Source organism: Podarcis filfolensis (genome assembly GCF_964270895.1).
Source record: "Podarcis filfolensis genome assembly, chromosome: 4".
NCBI lineage: Eukaryota > Metazoa > Chordata > Lepidosauria > Squamata > Lacertidae > Podarcis > Podarcis filfolensis.
Genome location: NC_139607.1, coordinates 99821214 through 99833955, shown reverse-complemented (window position 1 = coordinate 99833955; position 12742 = coordinate 99821214). Strand labels below are relative to the sequence as shown.

Here is a 12742-nt window from a genome sequence, read left to right as displayed (position 1 = left end):
CCCTGACATTCCTCCAGCCTGGCCCCCCTCCCACCCCAGAGGGCGAGGCATCTCCCCCCCCCCAGCCAAACGTACGCTGAAAATGTCCACGTAGCAGCGTATGAGGTCCTCCACCACGCGCCCCGCCTTGTAGTCCTTGCCGTCCGTCTGGAAGAGTGTCGGCCCAAAGACAATGGCCAGGTTGTGCGTGGTCATCTGGTTCATGTCCGAGAAGCACTGGACCCTGCGAAGGAGGCAAAGCGGCTGCTGGGAAATGGGGGGGGGGCCCTTTCCCGCTCCCCGTCCAGCGAGAGAGAAGAGCCTCAAAGGGGCTGACCCTCTAAGCGGGTGATGCCTTAGGCTAGGGGGTGGGGATATCTTATCAATTTATTGCGGGGGGGGGGCGTAATTTTTTTTATTTCATTATTTGGATTTATTTTTTATTCTATTATTCATTTATTTGAAGTATTATTTATATTAATATTTATTTATTTGGAGGATTTATTTAGTTCATTACTTGTTTATTTGTTTGGAAGGTTTATTTCATTTATTATTTGTTTATCCGGGGGGGGGGTACTTATTTTATTATTTATGCAACTTACTTGACTTATTATTTAGTTATTTATTTGGACCATATGTTTGGTTGGTTTGTTGTTTATTTTTTTGTTTGTTTGTGTGATTTGTTTAGTTTATTGAAGGGGTAATTTATTTTAATATTTATTTGCAGGCAGCGCCCTCCTTGTCCCACCCCACCCCCATTTACATGCAATCAATATGTGTGTGAGACGACCCAGAAACATCATAAAGAAGTCCCTGAAACGTCTCTAAAATGGCAGAACAGGGGCAGACTGGGGTGTTTGCAGGCTTTTTCAACGGGTTTCAATTCTACATGTTTTCACTTATGCACGTGGTACCTCAGAACGTAGCCCCCGTGTAAATATGGGGGGGGGCTGCCTGTATTTATTTGCAGGGCTTGTCCCACACTCTTCAGCCAAAAAGGCTCCCAGAGCAGCTTAACTTCTTTCCCCCCACAAAAAATCAAAAACAACAACACCCGTGACACACAAGGGGAAAGGGATGGGGAGGGAAGAGGAAAAAGCAAAACTCAGATGCCCATTTCTAACTTATTGCTCCTATAATGACCAGCTGGCCCAGTTCAGGGGCAGGAACCTCCAGCAAAGTGTGAAATGGGCCGCCTGCGTCCTTTTTCTCCTTCTGACGTAGCCGGATGGAATGGCTTCCCCCGGGTGACAACCGAGGGGGGGATGATGTCTGACTGACATCCATCAGAGGCAGGCCTGGGTGTGGCAACCCAGGTGACTCTTGGCTTTGCTCCCTTGCAGCCACCCACCCACCGGGGACCCCTCTCTGGCCAACTAGAGGGTGCAGAGGCAGGTCCAGCCAAGGTGGGTGGCGGAAGGGTGGCCTGAGACCTGCGACGCCCTTCTCACCTGTACAGGTGATTGATGAGCGCTTTCACCGTGGCTCTGTTGACCGCAGGGAGGCTGCTGAGGAGCTTCCGATAGCGGCCGACCTTCTCCTTGTCGTCTTCGATGGCTGGAAGGGCGAGAGAAAAGCAAATAAGAAATCAAGATAGCAAACTTGTAATAAAAGAATGGAAATGGTTTATTGTATATTTACAGGTAAACTGCAAACAGGTAAGAACATTGGTGGGATTATTGAAATAACCGGCAGTTTTATAAGAGTGGACCCTCCGGATACGAACTGAATTCGTTCTGGGGGTCCGTTCGCACCCCAAAAATTACATAAATAGAGGCATGCTTCTGCGCATGCGCGGCGCGATCGAGTGCTTCTGCGCATGCGCGCGCAGCAAAACCCGGAAGTATACACTTCTGGTTTGCCATGGCCGTAACCCGAAGATTCTGTATCCAGAGGGATACGTAAGTAGAGGTACGACTGTATATTTAAAGTAGATGAATGAAGGAGCAAATTAAGTTAATTTGGATATTAAAAATAAATTGAAGGAACTGCAGAAAGAGGGGGAAAGGAAGTCAAGTTTTGGAATGTGAAAATGATTGTAAAATCAGTGAAATGTAAAAACCTGAAAAGCATAAATAAAATTTAAAAGAGAGAGAGAGAGAGATGCAAAGCCATGAGCAGGATTCTGGCAGGGACAGAGATGTTACAGTGAGCATCCCCAACATTGTGCTGGAAGGGAGCAGTGGTGCTTTGGGATGGAAAGTCTCTGTGAAGGAACATCCTTCAAGACCAGCTCCGTTCAGGCAGGGCAGGAAAACCAGGAGCCAGGAACAGCTCCAGATGCAGAAGGCACCTAGCCAAAGCCAAGGTCCAGCCAGCTCCCTTTTCTGATATCCCGCCTAAGTCTGAATTGATGCACAGCAACATCCTCCATAGGAAACTGTGCCCAATATCCGTGAGTGGTGTGGGAGCAGCCAGTATAAAGGATGCAGCTACACATCACAGGAGCACAGAATTGGAGAGTTGGAAGGGACCCCAAAGGGTCATCTAGTCCAACCCCCTGCAACGGATGAATCTTTTGCCCAACGTGAGACTCGAACTCATGATCCTGCAGTTAAGAGTCTCATGCTCTACCAACTGAGCTGCAAGACTGTCTCTCCCAGGTCTTGAAAGATTGCCTCATTCTGCATTCCAGGCAAGACAGATCAACTGACCTTAGCCTACAGCATATAGCTGGATTTCTTAATCATAGAATGGTAGACTATATGGGTCATTGGCCTGATCTAGACAGCATCTTAAAAAGCAGAGACATCACCTTGCCAACAAAGGTCCGTATAGTTAAAGCTATGGTTTTCCCAGTAGTGATGTATGGAAGCGAGAGCTGGACCATCAAGAAGGCTGATCGCCGAAGAATTAATGCTTTTGAATTATGGTGCTGGAGGAGACTCTTGAGAGTCCCATGGACTGCAAGAAGATCAAACCGATCCATTCTGAAGGAAATCAGCCCTGAGTGCTCACTGGAAGGACAGATCCTGAAGCTGAGGCTCCAAGACTTTGGCCACCTCATGAGAAGAGAAGACTCCCTGGAAAAGACCCTGATGTTGGGAAAGATGGAGGGCATAAGGAGAAGGGGAAGACAGAGGACGAGATGGTGGGACAGTGTTCTCGAAGCTACCAGCATGAGTTTGACCAAACTGCGGGAGGCAGTGGAAGACAGGAGTGCCTGGCATGTTCTGGTCCAGGGGGTCACGAAGAGGCGGACACGACTAAACGACTAAACAACAACAACAACAAAAGCAAGATCTTCTTGTGTGTGTGGTTTATAGCAATAAAACATAAAAGCCAGGCAATAAAAACCATTAACCAGGGCAAAAGGGTTAAAAACAGACTCTGAGTTCTGGCCAGAATGTCCCCGATAGCCTAATCTGAGTTTCAGGTGCCCCATAGCTGAGAAGGCAAAGTAGTATAATTAATTTTCAAATGTACATCTTCAGTCCTGTTGCAAGAAAACAACAATGCCCACCTGAACCAGCAGGGGGCGCAAAAGTGATTTGTCTGTGCCGTATTATTCCCATGAGAAGTCAGAGATCCCTGGATTTAAGAAAGCAGGCGGGGCGTTTTTTCATAGCTAAAAAGCACCCTGAGCTGTTTCCAAGAGAAATAACTCTGGCCCCAAAAATAGGTGTGCGTTTCTTTAAGGAGGGACCGGCTGCTCTGAGATGCAGCATGTGCTTTGAGCATTAAAAACTTTACCAACAGAGTCTAGGGGCATCAAGAACACCATCTCCCAGGCAACGAGGGTCTACGTTGGAGGAACCGGTTGCCCTGAAGTTGCCTGGCTCACCTCTGCCCTTTGCAAGGGTAAGATGGCCTCGGTCCAGGATACCTGAAGGAGCGTCTCCACCCCCATCGTCCAGCCTGGACACTGAGGTCCGGCTCCGAGGACCTTCTGGTGGTTCCCTCCCTGAGAGAAGTGAGGTTACAGGGACCCAGGCAGAGGACCTTCTCGGTGGTGGCACCCGCCCTGTGGAACGCTCTCCCACCAGATGTCAAAGAGAAGAACAACTACCAGACTTTTAGAAGACATCTGAAGGCAGCCCTCTTTAGCGAAGCTTTTAATGTTTGATGCATTACTGTATTTTAATATTGTTGGAAGCCGCCCAGAGTCTCTGGGGAAACCCAGCCAGATGGGTGGGGTATAAATAATAAATTATCATTATTATTATTATTATATTATAAGATGGGGGGACTGACAAGAAAGGGCTGGTGAAGTCATCCAACATTATTGGAAAAGCTGTCTAAGGACCCAAAAACCTCCGAGCTCAGTAAGAATATAAGAAAATGCTGCTGGATCTGGCGAGTGACCCACCCAGTCCAGAATCCTGTTCTCACAGGGGCCAAGCAGAGATCCTATAGGGAAACCCACAAGCAGGATTCGAACACAAGGCCCCCTTCCTGTGACTTCCAGCAACTGGGATTCAGGAGCATTGCTGGCTCTGGACATCGGAAGGGAAACATAGCCATTGCGGCTAGTAGCCATCAATAGAATGGTAGAGCTGGAAGGGACCCTCAGCGGTCATCTAGTCCAACCCCATGCGATGCAGCTGTGCCACACGGGGCTCAAACCTGCCACCTTGGCGTTATCAGCACTGTGCTCCAACCAACCGAGCCATCTCCCTCCGTGGATTTACCCAGTCCTCTCTAAAAGCCACCCAAGTTCATTATTGGTGAGGATATTAATAGACAAGATGTTAAATTCTTTTTATATGCAACAACAGCGGCAAGAGTATTGTTAGCCCAGAAATGGAAGCAAGAAGAAATTCCGACAAAAGAAGAACGGCAGACAAAATTAATGGACTATGCAGAATTAGATAAAATGACAGGAAGGATTCGAAACCTGTGGGACCAGAGATTTACAGAAGATTGGAAGAAGTATATGAATTATTTGAAGAGCAACTGCAATCAACAAATTATGCTACTAGAACTACAAGAAGTTTTGTAAGGAGAAATATATGGAATATTGCAAAGCAGATAAAGAATAGAAATATTAGTTATGAGATTTAAATGTAATAGTGAAAGTAAGAAATGTATATTAAGTGAATAGATTGGAAAATTTTCAGATGTGATTGATGGAAGTCAAAAAAACTGTATAAGGTGTTAAAGTGTGTTTAAGTATTGTTGAAAATGATATGTTAAAAATCTAATAAAAATGTATATAAATTAAATTTTTAAAAAAGCTGCCCAAGTTGGTGGCAGTCACTGTCTCCTGTGGCAGGAGGTTCTGCAGTTTAAGAACGGAGCGGCGCTTCTGTGGCTCCCGTGTTGATGTCAACGAGGTTCATGGGGCAGGTGCCTTCCTCGGAGGTTGAATCTAGGAGGGAAGGCCATCATGCACCAACCTTTACCTGTTGCCTTCAGCCAGGCCGGGGAGGAATCCTTGGTGAAGAGCCCGTCTTCCACGTCCCGGAAGAATCTCTTGAGGGTGTTGGCCACGTCGTCCACCTGGTGCTCCCCTTCCTTGAGCCGGACCCTGCGGGCGTCTTTGCGGAGGATCTCCAAGAGGCCCGTCGTCTTGGAGTTCTGTCCGCTCTTCCGATAGATTCCTTCCGAGGTCAGTCCTGGGGGAATAATAATAATAATAATAATAATAATAATAATAATAATAATAATAATAATTGCTGTCTGGTGCTAGAGAGAGGGAGCCATGTTGCAATGCTCCGTGTGTGTTTATATGTAAATAAAGTAGATTAGCCAAAATGCTGAGTTGCTGAGGTCTGTTGCGCAAGCTGCAAAGACTCTGCGGATCCCTAAGTGTGCCGGTGTCTGTTGGCATCGGTCGCTGTGATGTTCGGGCTGAAGAAAGCTTTGAAGCTCCCGAACGATCAACTGATGGTTAAGACCAGTGAAAGGCAATTATGGAGTTGCAGCACTTCCAGGCCAAGGGAGTCGGCGTTTGTCCACAGACAGCTTTCTGGGTCATGTGGCCAGCAAGGAGCTCACGGTGGAACACACAGTTCTCTCCCCAACACACTCCAAATTCACCCTGACAACAACCCTGTGAGGTAGGTTAGGCTGAGAATGGGGGACTGGCCCAAGGTCACCTAGTAGGATTCAAGATTGAGTTCCCCGGCACACAAACCCAACGTACCGCACTGCGTGATATAATCGATGCATCGGTCCACAATGATGGGCACATCTGTGTCTGTGAGCTGCTGTTCGGACAAGGTATCTCCCGAGCTTCCAGCTGCCTTTTGGATGGCATTGACCCAACCCAGGAAGTCCAGTTTCCTCTCGCCTTGGATGTAGAGCGTCCTGGGGGAGATACGTCAGAAACCGGGTGTGAAAGACGTATAAAAAGATTCCCTTCATTTTTAAGGGGGCGCGAGAGGCGCGGTCCCAGCGTGTCCCGAATTCTCGTGCCGCCCAGAGCGCTGCTGGAATTTGACAGCCCAAACTCCACCACTGGGCTGGACCACGTGATCTCTGCAGGTCTTTTATCATTTCTATTTTATTTCATTTAATACCCGGCATGTTCTGCTAGGCTGCAAAGGAATCATCAGCTGTTTCAACGTACTTTGGAAGTCGCCTGGATTTTGGCAGGGCAGGATGCAAAACATTTTATAACAAATGTGCAAAAGGAAATAACATGGGGAGTGGAGGAACAGAAGATCTGGTAACGTAAGGCTTGCTTTTCAATTTTCATCCCATCCCAGGTTCGGTCCCATCCCACCCCCCCCACCCCCCCAAAAAAACCATTTACCTTCTCCTCTCCACCAGCACAAGAACTTCATTGTCTCCCTGGATGGCTGTAAGGCAAAAACCGGCATTAATGCTTAGGGATGCAACCTGCCGTTGGTTTGAATGGTGTCAGGGACTGGAAAGAAGACTCCACATGGGCATTGGGAGAAGTGGGCTTGGAAGATGTGGGGCTCGGTGATGTGGAGGAACCTGTGACAGCCAGGAGAAGAGGGTCAGAGGCAGGCGATGCTGCAGGACTGCAGAGCAAAGAACAGGTGCAAGTGGAAGAGAGAGGTCAGGCTGGTGGAGAGTCAAGAGTCCATTGTACGGTGGAGAGCGTATTAACTTATGGTCTGTGTGTCTGGTTTGGGAGCTGCACGGTCAGGGGAAAAACAATGCTGTCCAGGGTTGTAAAGACTGCAGAGAGAATAATTGGGTGCACTCTTCCCACCTTGGATCAAATCTATGCTTCCAGGTGCCATAAGAAAGCTGCAGAGATAGTGCAGGATAGTGCGCACCCTGGAAGTGATACATGATAGGATGAAGAACAGCCTTTAATGTCCTAATCAGTTAGTTGGGAGGAAGTGATAGTGCTGGGTACCTTCTTTGATGTTGGATATTGTTTTCAGAAAGTGAGGCATTGGGAGGGTGTGGCTAATGAATAATCTGTAAAAAGGTAAAGGTAAAGGACGCCTGGACGGCTAAGTCCAGTCAAAGGCGACTCTGGGGTTGTGGCGCTCATCTCGCTTTACTGGCCAAGGGAGCTGGCATTTGTCCGCAGACAGCTTCCGGGTCATGTGGCCAACAGGACTAAACCGCTTCTGGTGCAATGGGACACCGTGACGGAAACCAGAAATGCCCCCAATCCATAACAAACGCTACAATTCTACACACACACACACACCCCTAAAATTTTCTGTTTTACAATTTAAAATACTCATTTTACATCCTTAAGGTATCAGTGACTTCCCCTGTCCGCCCTGTGGAACGCCCTCCCATCAGATGTCAAGAAAATAAACAACTACCAGACTTTTAGAAGACACCTGAAGGTAGCCCTGTTTAGGGAAGCTTTTAATGTGTGATGTTTTATTGTGTTTTTAATATTCTGTTGGCGGGCGCTCAGAGTGGCAGGGGAACCCAGCAAGGTGGGTGGGGTAATTAATAATAATAATAATAATAATAAGATGTGCCTTTTCTCAACATGTAAGTGCGCTTTGGACAATAAAGAGTTTGTTCCTCCCTTGAGGCATTCCTTGCCAACCTGGTGCCCACCAGATGTCTTGGACTACAACTCCCAGCGCCAGCACAGCTGCCCGATGCCATAGGAAGATGGCGGCACTGCTGTGTCGGACACGGCGGGTGAGGGCAGTTGCGGTCCAAAATATCTTGAAGGCCTCAGGTAGGGGAAAGCCAGTTTAGAGGGTTGGCAAGTCGATGGGGTTCGGTTGGCGAGGGAGTGGGGGACGCCCACTCCCCATGAGAAAAATCAACAATCATTTAAGACAGGGGTCAGCAAACTTTTTCAGCAGGGGGCCAGTCCACTGTCCCTCAGATCTTGTGGGGGGGGCGGACTATATTTTGAGGGGGGAAATGAAGAAATTCCTATGCCCCACAAATAACCCAGAGATGCATTTTAAATAAAAGGACACATTCTACTCATGTATAAACACGCTGATTCCCAGACCGTCCGTGGGCCGGATTTAGAAGGCGATTGGGCAGGATCCGCCCCCCCCCCCGGACCTTAGTTTGCCTACCCATGGTTTAAGACTTTCAAAAAGTGAAAAGAACAACAGCAAAGAGATTGCCGTATTTTTCGCTCCATAGGACGCACTTTTCCCCCTCCAAAAATGAAGGGGAAATGTGTGTGCGTCTTATGGAGCGAATGCAGGGGGGAGGCAGGCAGGAAAAGCCGCCAAAAGCCGCACACAAGCTCCGTGCGGCTCTTGCGGGCTTTTCCTCAGGAGGGAGAAGGGACTGACGCGGCCAGTCAGTCGCTTCTCCCTCCTCATAGAAAAGCCCACAGGAGCCGCACGGAGCTTGTGTGCGGCTTTTGGCAGCTTTTCCAGGCTGTCTAGGCTTCCAAGGTAGCTGCCTGAAGGTGACTGAACGCACTTTGAACGGCACCTTGTTTTAGAGGGTGAGAACAAGGGGGGTGAATCTCCCCCTCTCTGCGCAGCGCCTCCTGCAGCTTCGCTGAAGGGGCGCTGGGCAGAGAGAGGGAGAATTTTCTTTTCTTGTTCTCCCCCTCTAAAACAAGGTGCGTCCTATGGTCGGGTGCGTCCTATAGAGCGAAAAATACGGTAAACGTGGCATCAGGGTCGAAACCCCAACCGGAAAATGCTTTCAGCCCAAAAGGGGACAGTGGTATCAATAGGCAGGGAGTTCCAGAGTGAAGATGATGCCACATGGTATAATTGGGTCCTTACAAATCTGGAAACGGTCTGCCATCAAAGCACAGATAACTCCTGGTTCAGAGCGCCCAACGAGGCATATTAGGGGAAAGGACGACTGGGTGGAGATGGAGAACTGCTTTGAGGATTTGTTCTGCCCAAGAGGAGGGGGTTCTGCTGGGATCCCTGGGAAAGCTTGGCACCCTGGCATTTCCCCTGCCCCCCAGCCCCCGGGTACTCACAGAGCTCCTGCAGCTTCCTCAGGTGCACAGCCTCCTCCTTCTCGCTGCCTTCCAGGTAGGCGTAGAGGGTGCCCTGCGCCAGCGCAAACCAGCCCTCCTTGGCCCGCTCCAGGTTCAGGCCGCCTTTGTACTGCAGCCGCCCGAGGCGCTCAAAGTCGTGGGAAAGCAAGCCGTCGGCACCCGGGGGGACGAAGGACTGGAAGGAAATGCAACCAGCAGGCAAAGTGAAAAGGAGCGCCACGTTTTGGGAATAGTAAAGGTAAAGAGACCCCTAACCATTAGGTCCAGTCATGGAGAAATATCATGGAAGGGGCCTGGAAAGTCAACTTTTAAACTAGTACAGTGGTAACTTGGTTCTCAAATGCCTTGGTTCCCAAATGCCAAAAACCTGGAGGTAAGTGTTCCAGTTTTCAAACCGTTTTCGGAAGCTGAACGTCCGATGCGGCTGTCGGCTATTGTTTCCGGGGCGCCTGCCCCAATCAGAAGCTGCGCTTGGTTTTCAAACATTTCGGAAGTCAAATGGACTTCCAGAACGGATTAAGTTTGGGGCTTTTGTTTTTGGTATTTATTTTGCGTTTTTGAGGCTTTTTCAGTTAATTTGTTTCTGTGACTGTGTGGAACCCACTTCAGCTACTGATTGATTGTGTGACTGCAGAAATGGATAAAAGCCCCCCATCCAAACAATGACTATCATCAGTGCAGGTAAGAAAATAATAATAATTTTAATTTTTATCACCTGCAATACTGTCTTAATTATTTTATAGTACAGTACATTGATCATTGCTTTCATTTTATGGATCAATGGTCTCGTTAGATATGTTTCTGATCTGAGTGCCACACATTTTGAGTGTTACACTGAGGTCTTGTTTTTGCTATTTATTTTATGTTCTTGTGACTCTTTTTGTTTTGTTTCTGTGACTGTGTGGAACTCAGTTCAGCTACCAATTGATTGATTGATTGATTGATTGATGGTGTGACTGCAGTACATTGTTGATTGCTTTCATTTTATGGATCAATAGTCTCGTTAGATAGTAAAATTCATGTTAAATGGCTGTTTTAGGGGTTGTTTTTAAAAGTCTGGACCGGATTAATCCATTTTGCATTACTTTCTGTGGGAAAGCGTGCCTTGGTTTTGGAACGGACTTCTGGAACGGATTAAGTTTGAGAACCAAGGTACCACTGTGTTATTACTGTTTCTATTTATTTATACCTTGCTTTTCCCCATGTCAGGGACTCGAGGTGGCTCACAGAATAGATAAAACCAACAACAGCAGACAGAATATTATTGGCACAAAAATGGAAACAGGAAGAATTACCAACGATAGAAGAGTGGCAAATGAAATTAATGGACTATGCAGAATTAGATAAGATGACAGGAAGGATTCGAAACCTGCGGGACCAGAGATTCTTAGAGGACTGGAGTAAATATTTGAATTATTTGAAAAGCAATTGTAATAAACAGATTACGCTAGTAGGACTGCAAGAAGTTCTGTAAGGAGGATTATGCGAAATATTGCAATAAAGACTATGAAGAGAGTTATTAGTTAAGGACAATTAAAAGTAATAGAGAAATTAAGAAATGTAGAGGCTTTGGTTTTGGAACGGACTTCAGAAACAGATTAAGCTTGAGCACCAAGGTACCACTGCATTAAAAATTTGATGTGAATTGGTTAATTTTTTTAAAAAAGCTACCAAAATTAATTGGCAATGGAAACGCAACCGAGCTCAGGAAGAACCAACCGCACAGCTGGCAGGGGGGTGGAATTCGCTCTGCAAGACCCACATTGCGGCGCAGGAAGGGACCATTGCAGAGGGGTGCTTTCTAGCCCAACCCTAGAAGATGCCAAGCCCCCACAAGCCGGGATTCGAGTTTCCCAGAGCTGGAGAAGTACCTGCCGGACGCTCTCACCTTTCCGATGCATTTGACCCACTCCCGGATGGCCTCAGGACAGTCCAGTCCAAAGAGGTAGAGTCTCTCCGCTTCTATATAGACCTCAAAAGTGCAGGCAAACCTACGGCAAAAGACAGGGAGGAAACGTCAGGGAGAGGAGGGGGCGGATCGGGGAAAGTCCTTCTCCCTCTCGTGTAATGCTAGAACTGGGCGGCATCTGAGGAAGCTGAAGATTCGGGACAAATAAATTTTCCTTTTTCACGCAGCACAGAGTTAAACTGCGGAACTCCCTGCCACAGGAGGCAGGAATGGCCACCAGACCTAGACGGCTTTAAAAAAGGATTGGACAAATTCTTGCAGGAGGAGAGGGATAGCGATGACTACTCCACGGTCAGGAGCAGGAATGCTTCTGGGTCCCAGTTGCTGGAAACCACTGGAGGGGAGAGTTGGTCCTGAGTTCGGATCCTGCTTGCAGGCTTCACACAATAGGCACCTGGTCAGCCACTGTGAGAAGAGGATTCTGGCTTTAGTAATATGGGCCGATGCCTTGACTTGTTTCTTGGCCCCAGCAAATTCTGAAAATTAATCAGGACGGATGGCCTCCACTTAATTGGAGAAGGATCCAGCCCACATTTGATGCACGTGACTTCCCCCCAAAGTCCTGGGAAACATAGTTTGCCAAGGTTTTTTTTTATGGTAGTGTCATTTTACTACTGTGGGATGTGAAACGCAAGAGCAGTCAAGTACAACATTCCTAGAGTGAACATGTTTGCACATGAGGAGGAATGTTTGTCCAGCCAGCAGCTAAACTTCCTGTTTCCTTCTGGGCTGGGACAGGCTTCCTCTGCATGTGACTGGAGGTGGGCGTTGCCTCACCTGTGCAGGTAATGACAAAAGCACAGGGCAGGGCAGCCATCTCTCTCTCTTTGACTACATGCATCAAAGAAGCAACATCTGCTTAGCCAAAGATGCCCTCTTGGCTCCAGCCAAGAGAGGACAGAGGGACTGTCTCCTTATGAGATAGTTTCTAGGTGTATGTTACTTTTCTAAGCTAAGTCTGCCTTCTGGGATCCGACTGTGAACAGAATGTTGTGTGAGTAAACCTTTTTATACTTTTATAGAAGACTGTGTCGTGTCTTATATTTTATGAGGGAATAAGGGGAAAATTCCAGGACAGTTATTATAGAGGTTTTAGTGAGCCTGAGCAAACGCATCCGCTGCGAGTTTAAAAAGGGGACTGTTACTCTGCTAAATTGTGAAACTTGTTAACACAAGTTGGAAAGGCTATAATCAAAAAAATATATCCTCTCCTGCATCCCTGAACATTCCCACAACTACCTGCATTTCAAGGGATCATTTTTATATGGATTCCGTTCCGTTGCAGTTTAATTGCATCTTAGCTACAATCCTTTATATGCTTTCGACCTTTTGCATTTTATCTGTGTCGCTTGGCGGAAGCCCATTGGGGGGGAAAGGTGGGGCATAAATAAAACGGATGATTATAACGGTAATAACCCCACTTCCTCATTAGGGTGATAAACCAAGCACCCTACGCTGGGGGT

The 12742-nt window shown here is 47.5% G+C and overlaps 1 protein-coding gene across 25 annotated transcripts in view; it reads right to left on the bottom strand.

Annotated features, from left to right (window-relative positions):
• The window catches only part of ARAP1 (ArfGAP with RhoGAP domain, ankyrin repeat and PH domain 1), a 135769-nt gene that overhangs the window by 17054 nt on the left and 105973 nt on the right, over positions 1 to 12742 (bottom strand). For all 25 annotated transcript variants that reach the window (XR_014547101.1, XR_014547102.1, XR_014547103.1 and 22 more), the window contains 7 exons: positions 11199 to 11301; positions 9290 to 9485; positions 6680 to 6725; positions 6068 to 6231; positions 5325 to 5537; positions 1431 to 1536; positions 76 to 223 (listed from right to left, as the gene is read on the bottom strand). Coding sequence is in view for 21 of the 25 variants with exons in the window: in XM_083609556.1 (XP_083465682.1) it covers positions 76 to 223; positions 1431 to 1536; positions 5325 to 5537; positions 6068 to 6231; positions 6680 to 6725; positions 9290 to 9485; positions 11199 to 11301 (976 nt within the window). In the remaining 4 variants the exon portion in view is untranslated. The remainder of the gene's footprint in view (positions 1 to 75; positions 224 to 1430; positions 1537 to 5324; positions 5538 to 6067; positions 6232 to 6679; positions 6726 to 9289; positions 9486 to 11198; positions 11302 to 12742) is intronic.